Source organism: Rhineura floridana, chromosome 7 (genome assembly GCF_030035675.1).
Source record: "Rhineura floridana isolate rRhiFlo1 chromosome 7, rRhiFlo1.hap2, whole genome shotgun sequence".
Lineage (NCBI taxonomy): Eukaryota > Metazoa > Chordata > Lepidosauria > Squamata > Rhineuridae > Rhineura > Rhineura floridana.
In genome coordinates, this window is record NC_084486.1 from 59,357,858 (window position 1) to 59,382,835 (window position 24,978).

Consider the following 24,978-nt stretch of genomic DNA (forward strand, 5'->3'; position numbering starts at 1 on the left):
CCCTATTCATAGGGTCGCCGTAAGTCGGGATCGACTTGAAGGCAGTCCATTTCCATTTTCAAACATGATTGCACAGAAATAAATCTCATTGAACTCAAAAAGTATACAAATGATCAAACCCACCCTCCCTTCTCCTTCCTCCTATCCCCTCCTCTTCCCCTTTCCCTCTCCCTTCCTTTGCCCCTCCCCATGGTCAGTTTTACCTACAGCATTTAAGCATGATTGCACAGGAGTAAATAACATTGAACTCTATAAGCATGCAAATGATCAAACCTGCCCTCCCCTCCTCCTTCCTTTTCTCCCCTCCAATCTGCTCCTTCCCCTTCCCCCTCCTCCTCCATGGTCAGTTTTACCTATCCTAACCATGATTACATAGGAGTAAATCCCACTGAACTCAATAAGCATGCAAATGATGACCTGCCTTTCCCCTTCTTCCCCTCTCCTCTCCCATCCTCCTCCCCTCCCTGCTTCCTCCTTCCTCCTCCCCTGCCCACTCTAGCCATCCCTCCCTCCCCCCTGTCAGTTTTACCTATCCTAAGCATGACTGCATGGAAGTAAATCACACTGAACTAAATAAACATGAAAATGATCATACCTGTCCTTCTTATCCCCTCCCCCTCCTGCCTGCTCCCTTCCTCCTCCTCCTCCCTTCTGCCCTTCCTCCCCTCCCTCCTCCTCCCCCTTCCCCCTCCCCTGTCATAAGTTTCATCTATCCTAAGCATGATTGCAGGGGAGTAAATTCCACTGAACTCAATAAGCATGCAAATGATAAATCCATTCTCAGCAAACTTTCACAGGATTCCATTTCTTACCTCCCAGATTAAAAAGCAGAGAAATTCACTAATAGGCAAAAACTCTTGTGGTTTAAGAACATACATATAGCCCACAGATATTTCGATCAAACCTCAAAAAGCAGGGAAATTGGGCAGCTATAGTGAATGCACCAGGGGAGTCCAAGGCACATGTTACCAAATTCTTCCAAGCTACACAGGAAGTGGATTAGACTGTGAAAGACCAACCCAAATGATGTTTGCATTTTGACAAATTTGTAGGGCAGTCCAATATCTCAGAGAAGAGGTCAGACCTCCTGCTCCCCCGGTGTATTCACTATAGCTCAGAGCTTGGAAACGTTATTTTTTTGAACTACAACTCCCATCGGCCCAATCCAGTGGCCATGCTGGCTGGGGCTGATGGGAGTTGTAGTTCAAAAAAGGAACTTTTCCAAGCTCTGCTATAGCTGCCCAATTTCTCTGCTTTTTAAAGTTTTATAGAAATACCTGTGGGCTATAGGTACGTTTTTAAACCACAAAGTTTGTTTGCCTATTAGTGAATATACAACTCAGTTAACAGAAAGGACATCACTGACTGTGGTTAAAAGAATCAATCTACTAGAACCATAGATTTCAATTATGCTTTCTCTCTCTTTCTCTCTCTCTCATTCTCTCTCCCCTCCTCTCTCTCTCTCTCTCTCTCTCTGTGTGTGTGTGTGTGAGAGAGAGAGAGAGAGAGAGAAAGAGAGAGAGAGAGAGAGAGAGAGAGAGAGGGTTGATGCTTTTTATCCTACTTGAAAACAATGAATCATTGTTGTCATACATTATTATGGAATCAGTAATGAAATAAAACTATATATTTCAAATACAGCAAGCCTGTCTGATTTATAAGCTAGAACTAATGCTCTTTTTACTTTTTAATTAAGTCTTACATTCAGCAAGGACAAAGCTGTTATTTTTCCAGGTATCTGACTTCAAGTAATTAACAGCAGCAAATTAAGAAACTTATCATGATTTTGAAATTTTATAAAGGCAGTAGTAAAATCATTATAAAACTGAAATTCATTATGCTTCTATGCATGATACAAGTATTGAGCTGTGGGCTCAATTAAATACAACAATTTATATGGGAAGAGAGAATTCAAGAAGAGTATATGATTTGGCTTAACATCCTATGTATGAAATACATAGCTTTCTTTTAAAACTTGATTCCTCTGCTTATTCTGCTTAGAGTAACTGGGAAAATGATGTGCTTATTTGGTTTATAATTCAAATTTGTAACTAAATGCCACTGAAACAGAAAAAAGTGACTTTTATTCCATTTTTTCCTGTTCAACAATTGATGATCATATCACCCGATCATCAAAGCACTAAATTGGCTGCTTGTGAGCTATGGGCCCAATTCAAGTCCAATTGTACTTGTGTACTAATCCTTAAATGACTCCAAGTACTTGAAGAAATACCTTCTCCAGTACCTGCTGGCTTGGATGTTGCAATCAGGAGAAGAGGACTCTGTTTATGCTCTCTTCAGTTGGAGAGGCAAAAAGACGGTGACACAAGACAGAGCATTTTCAGTGGTGGTGCTCTGTTTATGCAACTCCCAGTCAAGTGAAACTAAGACAATCCTCCACTCTGGCCATTTTGAGGCAGACTCAAACATTTATTTGTTCAGGTCTTTGGGATATGATAGCTGTGAAACTGTTGCACTATGATTGTAACTGCTGATATTTTACATATGACTGGAGGTTACAGATTTAAAATGTTTTAAGATTTTTCTTTGTAATATTTTAGTTCCTTTAGGAGGAAAGGTAGGATATATATATATATTTGATTAAACAAACAAAATCTAAAACATTTAGCCCACCAGCCAGTTCAAAATAGAGGCAGCTTAGCTTTCACAACAATCCTCAAGATTTAGGAATATATGGAACACAATTCTGAGTAAAGATGCATGGGTTCACAGACTGTAATTTCATGCACGCTTACATGGGAGTAAGTTGCACTGAACTCAGGAAGGACTGAGTAAATATACATAGTTAGGCTGCATATCTCCATTTCTTTCCCTGCACACTGTACCTCTCATTAGCAAATTAAAAAATGCCACACACTTTTAATAAAAGCTCTTCAGTGACAGCTTTATCCTTTAAGTGTCACCTGAATATCATTGACATTTTCTTTTTTGTATAAAAGACTTACACATCAATTTCAGGAAATATGAATATATAAACTTGAAAATGTCTTTTCATAGGTCTTACAAATATGTTGTACACTTTTTCTACTGCTACGTTTAATAAAGAATGGCTGCCATTTATTCATCTTTTCAAAAGGCACCCTGTTTGCCCTGTACTTTTGGACCTTTTAATTTCTCCAGTTACATATTTTCTTCCAGAAGTGTCAAAATAAATGTGACTACCAGAGCTCATGCCAGCTACTTTTAAAATGAATTATACAAGGGCATGTTGCACATAACATTATCCCTATCAGAAAATCACTTTCACTACCAACTACAAATATTGATGAGTTAGATAGGGTGCTTCTACTTCATAATTCAATATTCTACAGCATATTCCAATGCTGCCAAACTGGTGGATCTGTTTTGTTAGCATGGCTAGTTAATTTCAAGACTACAGAGCATACTGAAGTTATGTTTCTACACCTTTAACTTTTTGTCTACAACTATTCTTTTGGAAAGCCTAGTAGTTGGAAGGCCTGACCTTGTGCCTCCTTGGATAATGCCCTATATCTATCCTTTTTTTGGGACGGAATGGCATGTTTCTACACCTTTAATCTTCTGTCTACAAGTATTCTTCTGGAAATCTATGTTATTCAGTTGTTCCAAACAACTAGAAATATGGGGCATGGTGTATAGAGGCAAAATATCAGCCACAGTAGCCTTCCAACTACTAGGCAATGCACTACTAGGCATTCAGTTTCTACTGACCTAGCACAGTTTCTTCTCCAGTTTTGCTAATAATGAATACTATATTTGTCTTTATTTCTGTTCTCTGCCTTCCAAGGGGCCCTGAGTTCTGCAAAGTGTCAGGGACAAACTAACCTCACCCCTGCTTAATTCCAAGGCAATTGCCATTACTGCATCATTCCAGGAGGTCTTTGTGTAACTGGCACCCTAGCATATTATACCATTTCTTGTGAAAGAGATCTAGAAAGATTCACATTCAAAGGACCAATCGGGCACAGGAACATGGGAAGCTTCCTTATACCTGCCAGACTAGCCAGGGTGCTCCAGGGTTTCAGATAGGGAACATTCCCGGCCTTGTGCAGAGATGTCAGGGACTGAACATGGGACAAGGCTCTACTATTGAGCTATGGTATTTGGGAATGTAAAAGAAAGCAGTATTCTTGATTCTGTTCTCTATCTATGTGGTTTTCTCCCTTTGTTTAATTCTCTGTGTCTTAGCCATTACCCCCACACCCACCAACCTGATCTGGTATTATACACTACCCTATGAAATACGAAACTGTATTCACATAGGTAATTTATAAGGCTGTCTTAGTTCTAGGTGCACATATGAAGTAGTACATTATCTATCTCTATATGTACACATGTACAAACATTTGAGCTGATGGACAACTAGAACCACAGAACTTTTAACATAAATGTGAGATATTTGGGTGGCAAATTACAAGCTCAAATACAGCAGACATCTTTATAAATAATCTCTTTTTAGAAAACACATAAGACTCCCCCCACCCCAGACACCAGTATTTACTAGTTTGGGATTTAGCGACTGATACAGAGAAGTCATGCCATTTTTCTCCTACCCGGAGGTGACATTTTCAGTCATTTTGTATCAGACAATAACAGGCACTCCAACTTGTGAACAAATGTTCAGTTTTTAGACCACTGAATGTTTGGAATTCTTCAAAAATCTAGATGTCTTAATATGGAGCAATGCTGCACAAAGGCACTTTGCTGTGGAAAAAAAATGTCTGAACAAATCCAGTCAAAGTATTATTTGGCTGTGGGAATAACATAATACCAACTGTGAATCAATTTTCTGCCTAAGCACATGCAATCAAAGCAATAGTCAGCGATAAATGCTTCTTTAAAGAATTCAAAATGTATTTGCTAGAGGAATGCCTTTATGGTGAAAAAAAATCTTTAAAGCAAGTTATGATGCTCAGTGCACTCCCTCTCCGCATTGTATTGTATTTTTTTTTAAAAAAAGAAAGTGAAAATAACTTACAGAATATACTGCTACAGGTGACGCATGTGTTTGCACCATGAACGTGCAATGCAAGCAGGGTTGAAAAAAGTAGCTATTTCATCTTACACAACAGTTCCAGCTTAACTAGAAACCTCCTCTGACTCAATTTGGCTCCACTAAGCTAATGGTAATATCCAGGGATTCGTTCCTGTTCAAGCAAGGAGCATCTCATCTGTCAGCAGAAGAGAGGAAGGAGGCAATTTTCAGTGATTCCTCCTCACCCCTCCTTTGACAGCCATCTATGCCCCCTCAGAACCTGATCTAGATGCTTGGGGGTCTGTTTAAGGCAGATTTTAGGGAGGCACAGGTGTCAGGAGGAATCTCTGAAAATAGTCTCCCTCCACCCCCGTCCACTGATGGATGCCTTTTGTCAGTGGAGGGAAGTGTTGGATATCATCCAATGGAAATGTTACTAAGCTTTCTGAATTAAGGAATAGATTAGAAAATGGGGGTTTTATATTTAATTTATGGTATGAGAAGATATGCAGAAAAGTATACTTAGCTATGCAGAGCTCTACTAGTTGCCACTTGCCACCTAGGCCAGGGGTATTTTGCTCTGCATTTTTAGTACTGTGAAACTGTTTATTTAATAGTTTTGTATATGGAGATATAATGAATAGTGATTTATTGTTGATGTATTCATATGGTTTTCGGTGGATTTTTTGGTCAGGATTTGTTGTAAACCACTTTGACCATAAAGCTTATGAACAAATGGTACACAACTAAGATGACTATGAGTATACTCACGGCTTCCTAACACAGACCACTTCTCAATTGTTTTCCATGGAGCAGGACAGGAAACTGTGCTCTTATCGAATTTCCAAATCCTCTTACTAGGGATCTGCAGGACCATATGCAAGTTGACACATTTCACTAGTTTCACAGCACAATCCCATGCATGTGTACTCAGAAGTCAGTTCCACTGTGTTTAATAGTCCTGCTCCAGGGTTTATTCTAAGCTTTTTTTCCCACTGTACAAGCAGCCAGGACACTGCCAGCCCCCAAACCAGTCAAGTAATTCATCCCATAATATACTGTTAGCAGGGCCTTTTTGTGACAGTACTCACCAGTATCTGCACCTGTTTTTTGCTGTCCACGGCAGCCATTTTGTACTGGCACCCACAGTACTTTTATCAAGATAGGAGTACTGGTGCCTTTTTTTTTTTTTAACAAAACTAGTAACTAGCAGTATGAGGTTATGAAGATTTGAAAAGAACCAGTATTTATCTTTGTTTTCTATTTCCTTTTATCTTTACTCATCTATTTTTTTAGAAACTACCTAGCTCCTTATTAAATCCCATATGCTCAACTGGACAAAAACTTATTTCACACTGCACAGTTTTTGTGACACTGCACAAAATGTGTCCAGCTGCATGTTAGAATAAGCCCTATCATTCTCCAATGTGAGCAAGTGTGCAACTTCAATAACTTTTTTTTTCACTTGAATTTTTTTGTTTCAATCACTCAGGAACCTCTAAATTAACCTTAGACTTTTGGCTTAGAAAAACAGTGACCGCTGTAACCTTGAATCTCATTAACACAGGGAACTATAATGGAAAGTTTATAATGGAAAGTTTGTCCACCAACCCAGACCCCTCAAAGGATACCCAGTGCTGGTGAGAGGCAGATGACAAAGTGCACCTAGATTAACAACCTACATTCCACGTTTTCTGTTTGGCCCACAGAAATGTTGCAATTCTAGATCCCAGCTTTCCATTTTTCTGACTAATTTAATGTATTTTACAAGTGGATGTTTTACACTAAGAGATTTTCTTGAAGCTTGCCAAAGAAATGCTTAAAGACAGTACATTTGAAGTATTATACCTTAAGAAGCTTTGCATGCAGCAGTAATGTGTAGGCTGCTTCGGTGTAGTTATCACATTCTTTGTGCAGGTCACAAAGCTTGTACAAATACCTACAGTAATAAAATAAAATGTCAGAAAACAACATTGGTTGAAAACCTTAGCAGTTAGATTCCTATGCTCGAATAGAATAACTGGAACACTTTAAAACTCGTATTTTATTCTACCCAGACAATATTTAGCACATAACATTCCAAGAAAGCCAGCAACAAACAATAATATACTAGTGCATTTTATAAGGTTGTAACATTAGTGTCTATACAATTGTAACTCTTTTTTGATAGCCTGGTATTTGGAGATGTGCAACAAAAAAGTTATGATTTTAGTATAAATGTGTGACTTCCTCAAACAGGCACTTTCAACCTCTAATGGTGACTTTGTTGCCCTCCCAAAGAAACAGCAGGGGCTACATAGCTAATGCAGCACCACAGCTAAGGCTGCAATCTTATACCCTCTTCCTTGGAAGTATGTCCCACTGAACTCAATGAAACGTACTTCTGAGCAGGCATGCATAGGACTATACTGTTTAAGGGAACTAAAATCTATAAAAATCACAGGTGAGAGGGTTCTTAACATACATGGCCAAAATGGAAACTGCAAATATATAAAAGACATTATGACAAAGATGCCCCACACCTTGCTGAAGATTTATTCAAATAAACATAGTCAGATGGCATAAAAAGCCTTTTGGTAATTAGTAGCCTATCCTGGGGATACAAGCTTTTGCTATCCACCAGAGAATGGCAGAATGCAGTTGGGATAATAAAGATTACAATAAAAATTAATGAGCAATTACTCCAAAAGAGGAAACAAGTAATTAAAGCTCCCCCCTTCCACCCCTAAGCAAGGAACAGAAATTAATTCAGTGAAGGGGGAAAAATCAAATTAAAGGGTCAGTAGTTGAGAAGCAGCAGTTGCTATAAAAGAAAAGGGGCAAAGAGGAAATAACTAATTAAAAGGTTGGTAGTTTACCCTGGACAGGCTGGCAGTGCAACTGCAGTTTAAGTTAACAAAAAAGCAGCCAAAAAACAAATCTGGGGCAACAAAATGAGAAGGTAAATGCAAAATACTGGGATGGAACCATTCACCTGCATTGCTTGGATTCCCTATAAAAAGAAAGGGCTAGGTCCAACTAAATTTCACATAGACATTAATGGAACTACTCTGAGTTGGAGACTAACATATGACTAAGTGAACAAATGATTCCATTCCAGTAAAAATAATTGGTATGGAAGCAAATTATTTATATTTATTTATTATTTGATTTATACCCCGCCCTTCCTCCCAGCAGGAGCCCAGGGTGGCATCATGAGATTAATGAGAAATCATGACACTAGACACCTGTACATTCTAAAATACACAATATCCTAAATATGTAAATCTTTATATTGTTCAAAAATCAACCTAGTTACAAAAACACCAGGGGCCATACTGACCCTAGCATTTCTCTTAATAGACACAGTCTCAATTTTGAAGATGATAGCAACGGTCAGAGATGAAAATTTTACACCAGGCATATGAGTTAAACAAATCAATTAATCTTACTGTCTCATGTGTGCTGAGAATATATCTGCTCCTTTTATTAGTGCAATTCCACACCCCACTTGCTCAATAAGAAACACAGTGCCTAATAAAGGTTACGTTTACAAACCTTATGTACATTTCTTCTCTTTCAATCTCTTTGTAGAAGTTCTGGAGCAAAAAGGAAAAAGAAAGGCATACATCCACTTTAGAGATTTGTCAGTGAGCCATGAATATATTAAGCACATTTGTTATATTAGAAACTCATAACCATGTAATATTAGTCCGAAACTGTGATGTGAAACTTGCTCCTGGCAGAAGAACTCATACATTCTTTTAACATAGAAAACTGCAAATAGTGCTTTACATCTCCATACAGAGTCAGCATCTTCAGGATAGGGCATTTTCAGTTCATACACCATTAGCTTTTCTCTGCTTTAAAAGGTACAAAACTTCATAATGTGCTAAAATATAATTAAATATTTCAATTAGTTTTAATAATAAATAATACATTCTTTAATATAATACTTTCTAATGTATTAGAATTCTTAAGTACTCGACAGAATTGTTGTGAGGATTAAAGAAAACAAAGCAGTTCACATGCTTAATTTGTTAAAGGAGTAATTCACAAATAGAAAAAATCCATGTTTCTCCTGCTGTTATATCTTCTTTCTCTTATTATAAGAAGAACTAAATGAATGCTTCCAACTTCAAGTCAGAATAAAACATAATTAAAAGTGAACTATACTTAATAGTACAGTAGCTCCATTAACAACAGACCCCCAAATCTAGTTTCCCCCAAAAAACTGTGCTAAAGTTTTCTGCCACCTACAAGTGTGCACTGACACATTAAATCAGCATTCATCATTAATGCCCCCCACAAAAGAGGAAATCAGCTTTGTCAGATTTCCTCCAAACTTGTATCGAGGTTTTGTGCTACTGTTGTGCCACAAACCCCAGGTTTTGTGCTGCCAACCACAAACACAGAACAAACATATCCTGTGGTAACTCCAAGTGAACACCAAATGAACGAATAAACATGTTGTATCTCCTCCAAAACTAATTTTGTGCTACAAACTGCACAAAATAAGCTCAAAATTATGGCATGTTTTTTTGTGGGATCCCAGATTTAGGGGGTTGTAATTAGTGGAGCTTAATACAGTGCGTTAGGAAAAACATAACTATGTCCATAACTAGACATGATGTTAAATGTACCTTTGCACCCAAGAGGACTTTTTTTTAATGCAAATTGCATCAGCTGGGGGGGGTAGGAATGATAGATATCAGGATTACAGCAGGAAAGGAAGACAAATATATTCCTTTCTTCTGCTGCTGTAGTCTTACGGAAAATTCTTCCCTTTGAAGATGGTATTTGCCTAGGAAGCAAAGCCCTATTGGCACCAATCATGAAATATCTCTTATTTGATACAAAGTCAACATTTGCCAACAGGCTGAGGTAGTAACCTCATGGCCAGCTGCTCTCTGTATCGTATACATACATTAATGTTTCTCCTTCATTGTTTATAAGCTTACAAAGATTCCCCTTCATGCATCTAACAAAGTAGCATGCAGTACTTGCACTCAGATCCTGCTTGTAGGCTTCCCACGGGCATCTGGTTGGCCACTGTGAGAACAGGATGCTGGACTAGGCTTTTCTTATGTTCTTAGCTTGAAAAGGCTCACACACTTTAAAGGTATTGCAGGACGCTTGTTGTTTATAAATAACCAGGCTATTTAACTGAAGTTAGATTTTTATCATTGGATTTTCTTTCCCCTGTATTTGTAGTGTACTTGGATGGATTACGACAACAAAACCTAGGCTGCAAATGGATTAATATACTTTAGAAATAAGGATCTGGTGAATTGAAAATAGAGGAAAACACAACAAACAGAAGTTATAGAAAAGAGCTAGAAAAATAAACCTCCTAAACTTTTCCAATTTGATAAATTGCTCTAATTTATAACTTTTGAAAAGCCATGGAAGCATTTGGTTTTTTTTAAGTACTCTTATCACGTTTCCAACAGGCAAAATCCTGTCAATCTAATTCTACTCGGAACAGCAGGCAGTCTCTTCTAAAAGCAATCTACAAGTCCAGGGCTGGTCCCGGAGGGTAGCCAGGTAGGGCCCTGGCCGAAGGCCCCTGGAGCCACAGAGGCCCCTGAGGGGCCTCTCAATAGGATGAGGGAGGAGGAGTGCTCCTTTTCCACAATCCATGACAGAGTAGCTGCCGTGGATCGCAGAGAGGGAGCTTCTTCTGCCTGCCTGTCTCTCCTATCTTTTGAGGCTATGCAGGCTGTGTGCGCAGGACTGCCATTAACCAAGATGGTGGCCGAGGTTTCCCTAAGGGGCTGAAGCCTCCAATGCCATCTTGATTGATGGCAGTGCTGCACGTGCATAGCAGCCCTCGCAGCCGCAAAAGACAGGAGAGATGGAGCCAGCCAGTGCGTGGGTGGAAGAAGCTCCCGCCTTGCGAGAGACAGGTAGGTGCATGTGTGTGTGTGAGTGTGCATGTGCGTGTAAGCACGCGCGTGCATGCCAGGGCAAGCTGTCTGGAGTCGGTCTTGTACAAGTCACTCTATAGATCACAATGAATAGCAACTTCTAAGAATTCTCACCTCTCCCAAAATTTAAGAAGTAGCAAAAAAAGTATAATCTGAAGCAAATAGTCTCTTAAATGATATCTCAGGCTACCAGTGTGGTGTAGTGGTTAAGGTGTTGGACTATGACCTGGGAGACCAGGGTTCGAATCCTTGGGCCAATCATTGCCTGTCAGCCTCATGAAAACCCTATTCATAGGGTCACCAGAAGTTGGAATCGACTTGAAGGCAGTGCATTACTGACATTACTTAAAATATGTTACATCACACTCATGAAATAAAAATACCAATCAGAAATGTTGTTTTAAATAAAATGTTGCATATTCTCCAAGTAGACCTAAACCAATTAAAGTTCCAAGTATATCCTGTCCTGTAAAAGTCCAGTTACCTAAACTTTGATTATTGAATTTTCCTGAATACCTAAATTCATATTGCACTTCCCTCCTGGCAACCTAAGGCTAGGTAATCTGTTTATCTGAATTTCTGAACATTCAGATTAACATGCTGCTACATATGTAGCATTTTAAGTATATGTATTAATAATCCATACTACAGGTGGGCCCCGCTTATACGGCAGGTTCTGTTCCGGACCCCCGCCGTAAAGCGGAAATCGCCATAAAGCGGAACCCCATTGAATATAATGGTGCCGTCACGTGAAAATGACCCAAAAATGTCGCAAAATCGGCTTTTAAAAAGTGAAATCAAAGCTGCCGCATCAGCGGAACGCAGGGAAGCAGAGCGCCAGGAAGCAGGGCCCTACTGTACTGACTTAGACTACACCTACAGAGTTTATGATAATTCAGCAAGCCAAAGCATTTTACCAGCTATGCATGGTACCTCCCAGGTTTTGCCTTTCCAATTATTTGGACAGACACTAAAAATAGTACTAAGTATTCAGTTGAAACTTTTTTGGGCATGTTGGGTGAATACTGCATCCCTTTGGGTTAATTGTGTGTGTGGGAGAGAGAAATTGCAGAACTGTCAAGTGGATGGGATAGCCCCCAAGGGAGCAATGCTATGTCATGACAGACAATCATTCCCAGGAGCTTGGGGGGGGCATGGAGATGGTTACTCAGAGTGCCCAACTATGCCTGCTGGGAGGAAGGGCAGGATACAAATTAAATAATAAATAAATAAACATCAAACACTGTAGGCAGATACTTAATTTTTTTTTTTAGATTCAAATTAAAAAAATATTTCAGGAGGCTCTCTCATATTTTATACTGCTATATGTTGAATTCTTTATTTAAAAGAGAGTAACATGCCAAACCAAAGGCAGTTGTCTTAAAGAAGTGGCAAAGAAACTGTAAAAAACACACCTATGACTTTAAACATTTTCATTCTTCCTATGAATGGGCTTCCACTCTTGCCTGGTCCAGGAAGGAAGGGGCTGAACTTACAAAAAGTGGGCACAATGCAATGGGAGCAACTATGGAATGGGCTCGACCCTCAAGAAGCCACAGGGTGTGGCTTCAGGAAAGGAGTCATTCTGCAAAATGGTGGAGTCAGAACAGGTGGGATATGAATGCAAGGTGGGGAGGAGAGATGGGACTGAGAGAAGGAAAGGGGAATGAGTAATTGTTGGCACATCAGGACTGGGAGGAACAAGAAGCGAAGACAGAGAGAACAGTCCATGTTCCAGGAGCAGAAACTGAAGCACAAGCTAGAAAAAGAAAGAGCAAGAAGAGATCCTGAAAGGAAGACCATTAAAGTAAACAAGGGAGTCCATCTGTGGGACATAATTGACCAAATGGGCAGGGGCTTGACAGCAAGGAAGAACTCTGAACTGTGACTCTTGAGATGAGAGCTAACATGGCTGGGTGGGTTCAGTTAACCCCAATCAGGCTTTCTATAACTGTAATCAATAAAGGTACTGCTATTGCAACATCTCTGCTTATCCCAACCTAGGAACAGAGCTGTTCTGATGTGGAGCTATCCCTAACAAGACCTGGGATGACACTTCCTCAGTCTCCTATCTTTCTCATGACAACATGACAACATGAATCAGGGATAGCTCAAAATCTCAACTCAACTAAATACACATTGTATAGCCTTTAGCACATTAGTCTTCACTGAATCATTGGGAAAATGGAAACTAAATTACATTTTTTAATTTCATTTATTTTAGATGTATTTATTTTCTTACATTTATATCCCATCTTTCTTTTTTTCATGGAATCCAAGGCAGTGTACACCTGATTCGCAGGAGATCATCCATTGGGGCACTGGCCACACCCAGACCTACTTAGCTTCAGCAAGATGGTGGCCTCCTGCACTTTCAGGCAATACCCTGGGACCTTCCCTATTTCATAGTGTTGTTAGCAAAATGAATGAAATGAGGATATTCTCTGGGGGAAAAACCTCATCATTATAGACATACTTAAATTAGTCCATATTACTTCTGTTGTTTACAGATTGTAAAAATGTGCAAAACCACTTTTTATATTTAAAAAATGAATAGTAATATATGAAAAGCTTCTGTCATAACAAGAAAAATATCTATATCCCCTTTTAATTTGATGCTGTATATCTAATTCCATGGATTTTCTCCTTAAAATTGGGTTAATGTTATTTCTAACAAACCAAAACCATAAAATCTGTGTTTTTCATCAAGACCCCACTGATAAATGCATAAATTCACTGGTAAATGTATACATTGAGAAGCCATTCTAAATTTAGCCAGTTTATTTCTTCTCACTCACCAACACGTTGACAGTACAGCTCATGCGGTTTTCCTTGTTTTCATCATGCATAATAGTTCTGTAATCCAAAAGTCTCTCCATCAGCCGAACCACAAGTTTGACAAAAGTTTCACCATTTTTGGCAAGGTACTTATGTTTTCTACAATGTTCGAGAAGACTGAAAATATAATTACAAAAATCTTGTTAATCACAGTTGGGAGGCACTTGAGTAAGGTGTCATTTTAAATATTTTAATTATTCCTAGGTTCATTATAATCTAATTGGTATCTCTCTCAACTATGTTCCAACACAAATCCTACTGCTAACCAACACTTACATTTTGTCAAATAACACTTTATATTGTTCGTCTCCTCTGCCTCCTTCTACTTCATGATCCAGCTTTGTGATGATCTCATTTTCAAACTGTAATTAAATAGAACAAGCATAAATAATCAGCACAGCAAATATTTCATTTTATTACTGCAGAAACCAATGGGTCATAGATTTGTTGAAACTCACAACAAGATATAAACCACTGTTTTTAAGCTTGATTGGCTTTTATCAGTTTGAGATCTCCCATAATGCATAAAGATGTGTTGCCCTAAGAGGATCTTTGAATTCAGAAAATACTTGGTCCTGTAGTTAAATGGAGTTTAGACAATTGCTTTAAGAAAATCTAAATAAGGTGGCTGATTAGAAGAATAGTGGGTGGGGAGTAACACAGAGAACAGGCGCAAAATGTGTTTTACAGTAATTATAATAGCAACCAATGCAAGCAGTTTGAAAGCACCATTACTGATGACATATAACACCTTAGACTGTACTGCAATTGCATCATTCACTTGGATGAGCATCCTAACATCTATTTGGACTAGAGAAGTTGGCTCACATCAGAACACATCTATTGGATAGCTTCAGAGATTTCATTGGGGGAATTTGTAAACTGAAGCAGAAAACTGCCAGTAATAAGGTTAAAGAGAAGGACATAATGCGATCATAGTGATGAAACATTTATTCTTGCAGAAGCATCCTAAATTGGATGGCAACATTATTATGACTAAAGCAACAGGTTATCAATAATATTTTCCCTCACATGTATTTTATGTTGTTATATTTGAATTTGTAAGAATTAAAAGTAGATGGATATGCTGCTGCTTCACTTCTAAGAGTTATTGCATAAACTGAGTTAGACATATTTATAGGTGAATGTGCATAGCAGTGACACAAATGAAGAGTGTTTGAGTTGCAGGACAAAGCTGATGTTGAGAAATTATGTACTTGCTCTGCATTGAAAATTTAGAGGAGAAAGACTGTGAATTTTAAAAATTCCATAGAATACTTAAAATGCCTTGTTATTATTAATTTTGTATGTATCTACCATTGATCTTATGTGAATAATATATGGAGCCTATTCTAATTATACTTTCTTGCCTAACTTTATATAAATGTGGTCACGTTACGCTCAAGCATTCATCTCTGCCTGTTCTTCTTCACTTTTCACAAGCTAATGCCAAACTAAGGAGACTCTCCAGACTCTGTTCTATATTGTTAGGCCAGGGTAAAAGATGTATTCAAATAAATGCATAAATCCATAATCTGGTCATGATCTCACTATAGTCTAGTTCACATGTACCCATGGTTTGTCCTGTGGTAAAGAGCTAGAATGAACCAAACTGAAGCACTGGGATTGAGTGCTGCTCCTTATCATGTGCGGTTAAAAAGACTTTGTGTTTACTTTCAATTTCAAAGTATCCTGGCTTGTCTGTCTAAATAAAAATGTATGCATCATGCTGCAGTTTGCAGTGCAGCAGACAGGTGGTGCTGTGAACTGTAGCATGAACACTTCCCCCCACCTGCACTGCCTGCTACCGCTCATCTTGGCAAACAGGTAAGGTGGCAGTGGCACCTCGCTGAGAGGTAAGCTGCCAACTGACATGCTGCACGGCGGCAGCATTTGTCCAGGGGAGGCACCGGTGCGGGGCAGCAGCAGCAGACTGGGTGAGTGGGCAGGAGGCCAGTCTGCAGCCTAGCTGTGCTGTGAGGTGGCACTGTTCATCCAGAGTGGTGGTGGCAGCAGTGGTGAAGGAACAGGTAAGGCAAGTGGGTTGGTGAGGGGAGTGGAGGTGCCTGAGGAGTAGGGGTTAGTGAGGGGAGTGGGTGGCTTAGAGGGTGGCAGAGGGAGTAGGGTTGGCAAGCAGAGCAAGCGGGAGGTTGGCGAACAGAGCAAGCAGGGGGACAGAGTCTCCCCTAATTATTACATAGGAACTAGAAATTGTGGTTTAAAATAAACTCTAGTCCAATGGTTCCCAAACTTTTCCCCTGCAGACCATTTGAAAATTGCTGAGGGTCCTGGCGGACCACTTAATGATTTCTTCTGACTGTTAACACACTGCGCTAGATGCTGTATGATTTTTAATTGCATTTTTATTTCTTATATTGTATTACAATTTGTATTCCATAGAATTCAAACTGAAATACAACATGAGAAATAAAAGAAGCAATAAAAATCAATAATAGTATTTAAAGTGGGTGTGCTGTGGACCACCAGAATGAAGCTCGTGGACCACACTTTGGGAACCCCTGCTCTAGAAAGTTTCCAAATAGGTCAACTTTAAACTAGAATTAGTTTTAAGCCACAATCTCAGGTTTGTATGTAAAACAAGTCAGGTTAATTTGAAAATAAAAAAATAGTTGCACAAAAGAAAAAAAGAGGGAAGGGAGGGGGAGTGTGTGAACCTGAGCCATTGTTTAGGTTTATATGCAAACCAGCCCTATGTGCAGAGGTGAGATTAAAGAAGCACTGTTGGAAACACCCCCCCCCCCCGATTATCCATATGTTGATAGAGATAAAAGCAGCTAGGCATGTTTCAGCTTTAACAGTATAATCCTATGGTATTTTGCTCAGAAGTTGATTTCTATGGAGCGTGCTCCCTACTAAACATAATTAGTATATTACTACTACTACTAACAATAACAACAGCATATTAAAGACAAGTCTTTTAGAATAGTGTCCTGTGGGGGTACAACATTAATGATCTCAATGAGTTTGAGACAAAGGAGAAAATCTGATTTTTTGTAACTTTGTAAAAAGTCCCATCAAGGCAACAAACACCACTCACTCCGGATCAGTGGCAGCTAAAAAGGCTTTTCCCTCCACTGACGTTAAACCTGTTATTGTCCCTTTTCCTTAAGCTTTTGATGATGCGTAGGATACAGAGTGGGCATTTCCTAGCAACTCAAAGCTGCCCCCTAAATAGGCTAAGAAACACTATGTTTTTGTTGAACGAATCATGGCACATTTGTGTCTTCCTGCTGTAGACCTGCCTGTTGTGCCCCTTGCTAGTTCTGCAAGTAATTCTCCACTGAAGGGGAGGGCCCCCCAAAAGGCCCATGCAATAAGAGAGTTGAGGGGGCCCTCTGTAGGAGTTTTGAGGTGGATGCTATTGCTTTCAGGGCTGCTGCTATCTCCTCTGTGTTTTCAAGGGCAGTTTTCATGTGGGGGGAAGAAATGGGGCAAGGGAGGATGTGCCTAAATTTGTTAAAGATGGTTTAAAAAAGATGGTGTATGCCTCAGCATTGTCAGCAGATGTGTCCATGGATGCATTTCAATTTGTGGCACGCTCCATGGTGGCTTCAACTGTGGTGCATCATAACATTTGGCTCAGGCAATGGGCAGTGGACGCTGGGTCTCAAACTTGTTTCATGGCCCTCCCCTTTTATGGGTGAAAGCTGTTTGGGTAACCCATGGAAACCCATCTGGTGGATACTAGAGATGAGAAGAAAGCACTTCCTGTGGCTAAGAAAGATGAACATAAGATCAGGCAGAATCAGCTTTTTTGTTCATCTAGGCAGTTTCCCAAGTACAGGGGTTTTTCTTCCTATAGGCCATGTTGGAACAGACAAAACAGAGGTGGTGGGCGCACTTCTTCAGCAAAGTCAAGTGGTGTGCCCTTCATCACTTCAGGGAAGGCTCCCTCAGCCTGAATTGCACCCCCCAGATTCCTCACCCAGGGTGAGAGCCAGGCTGCTGGGGTTTGCCCTCTGGTGGAAGGACATCATCTTGGACAAATGGGTGTTAGAGACAGTATATAGGGGATATGCTATAGAGTTTGTCCAGGCCCCACCCTACTTCTTCCTTCCCATGTCATGGTCCCGAAATCTAGAGAAACACCAAAACTACTTAGACGCCATTCACCACTTGCTGAGCATTCAGGTGATTGAGCTGGTTGCTCCCTTGGAGAGGAAATCAAGGGTCTACTCAATTTTTTTCTTAGTAGCCAAAAAGAATGGCAATACTAGGGCCAATCTAGACCTAAAATGGCTCAACAGGTGGGTGTCCAAGAAACATTTCAAGATGGAGACCCTCAGATCCATAATCGCGGCACTAAGGAAGGGAGATTGGTTGACCCCTGTGGACCTCTCCAAGGCCTATCTACATATCTCAATTTGTCAGCACCACAGGCAGTTTCTCTGGTTTTCATATGACAACATGCATTACCAGTACTGGCTATTGCCCTTTGGCCTCTTCTCAGCACCAAGGGTCTTCACCAATGTGCTGGTGGCCTTGGTGGCTTACCTCTGGACAATGGGGATCTGTGTACATCCCTACTTGGATGACATCCTGGTGAGGGTCCCATCACAGGGTCAGTCCCAGACAGACACAAAACTCACAGTGGCTTGGGTACAATGGTTGGGCTTCGTGGTGAACACAGAGAAGAGAGTTCTGACTCACTCTCAGTCGATTACACACCTCAGGGTACAGCTGGACATGCAACTTTTTCAAATGAATCTCATGGCGGAGAGTATTGAAGCTCACCCCACTGCTGCTTGAAGTGGCTTCAGCTTCCCAGATGAATCTGATGATTCTAGCCCACTTCCAAGGCCTCATGATGTCAGCGTACGACGTGGTCCTTTGGGACCAATTTCACTTGATGACACTCCAACAACTTCTCCTGCCTTTCCAAGATGAGATCCTGCTTCAGAGCAGACGTTTGGTGTCAGTTCCTCCTCTATTAAGGGCAGAGTTCAGCTGGTGGCTGAATCCCCACTGAGGAGGTCACTTTGGAGGATCCACCCCAGATAATCATGACGTTGGATGGGGGCTCACCTAGGTCAACACATGGCACAAGGTGCCTGGTCAAAACCGGAATCAGAGCTAAGCACAAATGTTTTGAAGCTATGGGCCATCAGGTTCGGCCTGAGGGCTTTCATGTCAGAGATCAGAGGATTGTATGTTCTAATACGCCCTGATAATACATCTGCGAAAAACAAGGGGGCACATGCTTGAAGGGTTTAATATCTGAAGCAGATCACCTGTTCAAGTGTGCAGAACAACACCTGGCCTCCTTAAAGGCTGGCGGGCACAAACAATTTTGTGGCCAGCTGGCTCAGTTGAACAGCAATCAAGGAGGCAGAGTGGCAGTTGAACCCAGCAGTATTTCATCAGTTGTCACAACTGTGGGGCAAACCAGTGGTGGACCTCTTTGCGACATTGGACAATGGACAGTTGAATAGGTTCATCTCCTTAACACCAGGCTCTGGGTACGAATGTTCTCAAAATGGATTGGCCGCAAGGTCTTCTGTATGCCTTTCCCCCATTTGGGCTGATGCAGTGCACAATTCAGCGAGTCTGGACTTTGAGAATGGAACTAATCTCATGGCTCTGTATTGGCTAAGATGGCCTTGGTTCCAGACCTGTTGGATCTGTCAGTCAGGGAACCGTGGTAGTTGCCAATTCAACCAGACCTTCTGATCCAGGGCCCAGTTTGCCACCCTTGACCGGAGCTCTTCCGCTTGACAGCCTAGAGGCTGAGTGGCTCTGGTTGAGGGACATGGGATTTATGGGGAAAGTGCTGGACATCTTGTTGCTTTCCTGCAAGCAATCCACAAATAAAGTCTATTCATCCAAGTGGAGTATCTTTTTGTCATGGTGCTCCCAAAATTCTGCTGATCCATTGTCCAGGAACATTCAGGTTCTCCTGGGTTTCCTCCAGTTGGGCCTGGCCAAGGGTTAAGTGAAGCTACCCTCAGGTGTCCAGTCTGGGGCTCCTTTGCTATCTTTCCAATCCCTTGTTCAAGCAATTCCTAAAGGGGGTTGTCCCTGTATCTCCACAGACGATTCACAGGTTCCCAACCTGGAACCTGAACTGGATCTTGTTGGCACTAACAGGTCTGCTCCTTGAACCTATGACCACCTACCCTCTGAACATTCTAACCTTTAAGACAGTCTTCCTGGTATTCATCACATCAGCACACAGGATTTCTGAGTTGAGGGCACTCTCTTCAGACCCTCAACTGTGTGTGTTCCATCAGGATAAGGTGGTCCTGCGACCTGATCCAGCCTTTCTACCTAAGGTTAATTTGGTTTTTTATAGGTCCCAGGAGGTGGTCTTGCTGTCTTTTTGTCCTGCCCCCTCCAGTTCTCAGGAGCATAGGTGGCACTGCTTGGATGTTAGGAGGGCACTTAGTTTTTATTTGGACAGTATGTTATTGTTCAGAAGGTCTGAAGACTTGTTTGTGTCTTTTTCTGGTAACTCAAAAGAGAATAAGGTGTCCACTTTTTCCATTTCTCATTGGTTAAGGGCTACTATAGCTCAGGCTTATGAAGCATTGGGTAAGCATCCTCCATCAGGTATTACAGAGCATTCTATTAGAGGAGTGGCTGCTTCTGCAGGGTATAAAGGTGATTTCCCGATTGTGGACATCTGTAGGGCATCCACTCGGGCCTCTCTGCACACCTTCATTGGACACTATAGGATAGATTCATTTTCCTCAGCTGATGCTGCATTTGGTAGGAAGGTGCACCAGAAGGCATTGCATCATTAGATTGGGACAGAGGAAGGCCATCCTGTGGATGTATATACTGTTATATCCCTAATCAGAAATGTCCTCCAGCCCTATCAAGCAAAAATGGAAATTTTCCTTACTGTGAATTTCTATTTGTAGATAGGGCTGGAGGACATCCCACCCACCTCTCCTTCCTCTGCTACGGCCTTCTGGAGCAAGGGGTTGGGGGTTAGTGCTTCTGCCATCGTCTTACATTTTCACACGTTTAGATTTGTGTGTTCTTTACCATGTGGTGTTTTTTCACCTGGTGTGTTCTGTCTCTGTTTTCTCTTCTCAGTTAATGCTTTATACAGGGTTCCGGTTAATGGACATGTGGAGGGCATGTGTAGGTGGGGTTGAGGAGTTGTCTCTGCTTTGTCAGTTCGGTCTGGAGGGTGGGACAACTCCTCCCCCTGGAGAGGAGACAAAAGGAGTTGAAGACCCTGCCTGTCATGACCAGTAGGAGGAGTCATCCCTAATCAGGAACATTTACATTCTGTGATCAACAAGGAAACAAACACCAGCACACAAAGAATTGCAAGGTTGCTGATCTAAGCTCTTGGAGTCAGATGAGTCATTGCTTTAACTCTGAATGTATGCTCTTCTTTAAATCACAGCCTACACCTTCCAAGACAAAGTGGCCACTTGCCCATGTTCATACTTACTATGTGGTTATGTGAAAGATGGAAGCCCCCCAAAGTCACCATCTACTGCATTAATGAAACTAAAGTGGTAATCCTCTGGGTCCCTCCCTGGGAGGGTGTTCCAGGGACTCTAGGATATTTTCCATTCCACTTCCGTGGGCCAAGAAAGAGGGCCAATGATGGAGGTTGAGATCCAATCCTTTACAGACCCTTTCAGCTGCTGCAGAAACGTGTGGCCCTTGTTGTTGTTATGTGCCTTCAAGTCGATTATGACTTATGGCGACTCTATGAATCAGTGACCTCCAAGAGCATCTGTCGTGAACCGCTCTGTTCAGATCTTGTAGGTTCAGGTCTGTGGCTTCCTTGATGGAATCAACCCATCTTTTGTTTGGCCTTCCTCTTTTTCTACTCCCTGCTGTTTTTCCCAGCATTATTGTCTTTTCTAGTGAATCATGTCTTCTCATGATGTGTCCAAAGTATGATAACCTCAGTTTCATCATTTTAGCTTCTAGTGATAGTTCTGGTTTAATTTGTTCTAACACCCAATTATTTGTCTTTTTCGCAGTCCATGGTATGCGCAAAGCTCTCCTCCACCACCACATTTCAAATGAGATGATTTTTCTCTTATCCACTTTTTTCACTGTCCAACTTTCACATCCATACATAGAGATCGGGAATACCATGGTCTGAATGACCCTGACTTTGGTGTTCAGTGATACATCTTTGCATTTGAGGACCTTTCCTAGTTCTCTCATAGCTGCCCTCCCCAGTCCTAGCCTTCTTCTGATTTCTGGACTATTGTCTCCAATTTGGTTAATGACTGTGCCAAGGTATTGATAATCCTTGACAAGTTCAATGTCCTCATTGTCATCTTTAAAGTTACATAAATCTTTTGTTGTCATTACTTTAGTCTTCTTGAAGTTCACAGCTGTAGTCCTGCTTTTGTGCTTTCCTCTTTAACTTTCATCAGCATTCATTTCAAATCATTACTGGTTTCTGCTAGTAGTACAGTATCGTCTGCATATCTTAAATTATTGATATTTCTCCCTCCAATTTTCACACCTCCTTCATCTTGGTCCAATCCTGCCTTCTGTATGGTATGTTCTGCGTACAGATTAAACAAATAGAGTGATAAAATACACCCATCTCACACCCTTTTCAATGGGGAACCAATCGGTTTCTCCATATTCTGTCCTTATAGTAGCCTCTTGTCCAGAGTACAGGTTGCACATCAGGACAATCAGATGCTGTGGCACCCCCATTTATTTTAAAGCATTCCATAGTTTTTCATGATCTACACAGTCAAAGGCATTTGTTGTAATCTATAAAGCACAGGGTGATTTTCTTCTGAAATTTCTTGGTTCATTCCATTATCCAACGTATGTTTGCAGTATGATCTCTGGTGCCTCTTCCCTTTCTAAATCCAGCTTGGACATCTGGCATTTCTCGCTCCATATATTGTAAGAGCCTTTGTTGTAGAATCTTGAGCATTACTTTACTTACACGAGATATTAAGGCAATAGTTCGATAATTACTGCATTCCCTGGGATCCCCTTTCTTTGGAATTGGGATGTATATGGAACGCTTCCAGTCTGTGGGCATTGTTTAGTTTTCCATATTTCTTGACAACTTTTTGTCAAAATTTGGACAGGTTCTGTCTCAGTAACTTGTAGCAACTCTATTGGTATGCCATCTGTTCCTAGTTATTTGTTTCTTCCAAGTATTTTAAGAGCAGCTTTCACGTCACATTCTAAGATTTCTGCTTCTTCATCATATGGTTCCTCCGTGAATGAATCTGTCATCTCTTTTATAGAGTTCTTCCGTGTATTACTTCCATCTTCCTTTTATTTCATCTCGGTCAGTCAGTGTGTTCCCCTGTTGATTATTCAACATCCCTACTCATGGTTTAAATTTCCGTTCTATTTCTCCAATCTTTTGGAATAGGGCTCTTGTTCTTGGATTAAAGGCCTTTCCATCCCCATAAATACTCTCCAAATAGGGGGAAATATATGCCAGCCCTGGAGCATGTATGTACCGTATTATTTTCCCTCCCATTGGAAAGAAAGGGAAGGAAAGCAGGGGGGAAGTAAAACATTTCCCCCCTCCAAATTCCCCCCCTTCTACTTCACTGCTGCATGCCTGGCAAGGTTCTGAATTTTGCAGCTTGCCCACCTTCTATTCTCCCTCCCCCAGTTTTGGAATGCTCTGTAAATATGGCTGGGGTCTTATTGATTAGTGCTAGATTATTATTCCTGAATAACTGTGATTTTATTGTTTTGTATGTTGAATTATTGTTCTATATTGCAGTAACCAACATGGTGACTTCCAGATGTTCTTAGACTATGGCTCCCATCATCCTTGACTATTGCCCATGCTGGCTGGGGCTAATGGAGTCCAACGTCATCTGTAGGGCACCACGTTGACTATCCCTATTTTATAGGATACCCTACGATCATTTGATATAGTACTAGTTAGAAACATTTTAATTAACAGATAAAAAACTAAAAATAAATGGTGTAAACACTGCACCCATATACATTTGGGAAGCATCTCTATAATTCAGTAACTGAATTACATATTAACAGACAAATGAATGTTAGTGACGATGACTGAAAGGCAGGTATGGTAATACAGAATCTGCCAATATGTGAGGTGAGTTAATTCATGGTCCAGATAATACAGGAGATCTTGATGTTTGTGTTTCTGCAGATAAGGTGGAAGAATTCTTTAGCCCGTAGCTTCTGATTCCATTCTGTGCCTTCCAAGCTTTCCCCAACTTTTCCTTTCTTTCTACTCCTGCTTCTGAGGAGAGAAAACCACCTTCAAATTCTAATAAAACCTGAAGTGTTCATATAATAAATTATGCAAATTGTGTCTAATGTGCATAATTCAGAATGATTACAGGTTTGGGCCTTACTTGTCACTGAGCTAGTATATATATATTAGAGGAATCAATCACTTAAAGTGATGCTGCCTAAAAGCAGTCTGGCAACGCAGAACGGACTCTACCTGGGCATACTACCAAATCTGAAAACACTTAAAATTCCTTGTACAGCACTGATGCAGTATAAAGGATGATAACACAATCAAGGGTTTAAAATGCAATGGTACAAAGACAGTTCAAGCAATGAAAGTATATGGTGAGCATATGAAGTCCTACTATCAGGAATATACTCCTACTCCTACTCCTAATAATGATATATTTAAGTAACTATACATCAGAGAACACTTACAAAAAGATTTAACTCCAGTATAAACTCTAGCTAAATCCTGTTTGTGAAATGAAGGCAATCCACTTTGGAGGAACATTCTTTTAAAATGCTGCATTTTGGGGGGGAAATGGAGTTACATTCCTAGATGTGAGTTAGATGTTTGGAGCTCAGCAACCATACCCCACCAAAACAGTTTGGAGTTGAAGGGAGGGGAACACAAGTAAAAAGATGTCAGTTACAGAATGTGAGTTAACTTGCAATCCTATAAACATTTACTTGGGAGTAAGTCTTACTGACCTCAATAGGACTTACTTCTGAGTAGATGTAAGATTGCTCTGATACTTAAATAAACTGAATGAAAACAACATGTACCTACCCAAAGCAAGCCATGTTTCTCTAGGTCCTTGAGATGGAGAGATTTACTCTCATTTATTTATTTATTTATTATTTTATTTATACCCACCCTTCCTTCCAGCAGGAGCCCAGGGCGGCAAACAGAAACATTAAAAACACTTTAAAACATCATAAAAAGACCTTAAAATACAATTAAAACAAAATAACAATAAAAACATTAAAAAAACCTTTAAAAACATCTTTAAATAAAGGGTTAAAGATATTAAAAGACATATTAAAAGC

The 24,978-nt window shown here is 40.5% G+C and overlaps 1 protein-coding gene across 2 annotated transcripts in view; it reads right to left on the reverse strand.

Moving 5' to 3' along the window:
• DOCK1 (dedicator of cytokinesis 1) overlaps positions 1-24,978 on the reverse strand; it is a 702,192-nt gene that overhangs the window by 99,814 nt on the left and 577,400 nt on the right. For both annotated transcript variants that reach the window (XM_061635676.1, XM_061635677.1), the window contains exons 34-37: positions 13,999-14,084; positions 13,683-13,839; positions 8,513-8,553; positions 6,824-6,914 (exon numbers count right to left, since the gene is read on the reverse strand). In XM_061635676.1, the coding sequence (XP_061491660.1) occupies positions 6,824-6,914; positions 8,513-8,553; positions 13,683-13,839; positions 13,999-14,084 (375 nt within the window). The remainder of the gene's footprint in view (positions 1-6,823; positions 6,915-8,512; positions 8,554-13,682; positions 13,840-13,998; positions 14,085-24,978) is intronic.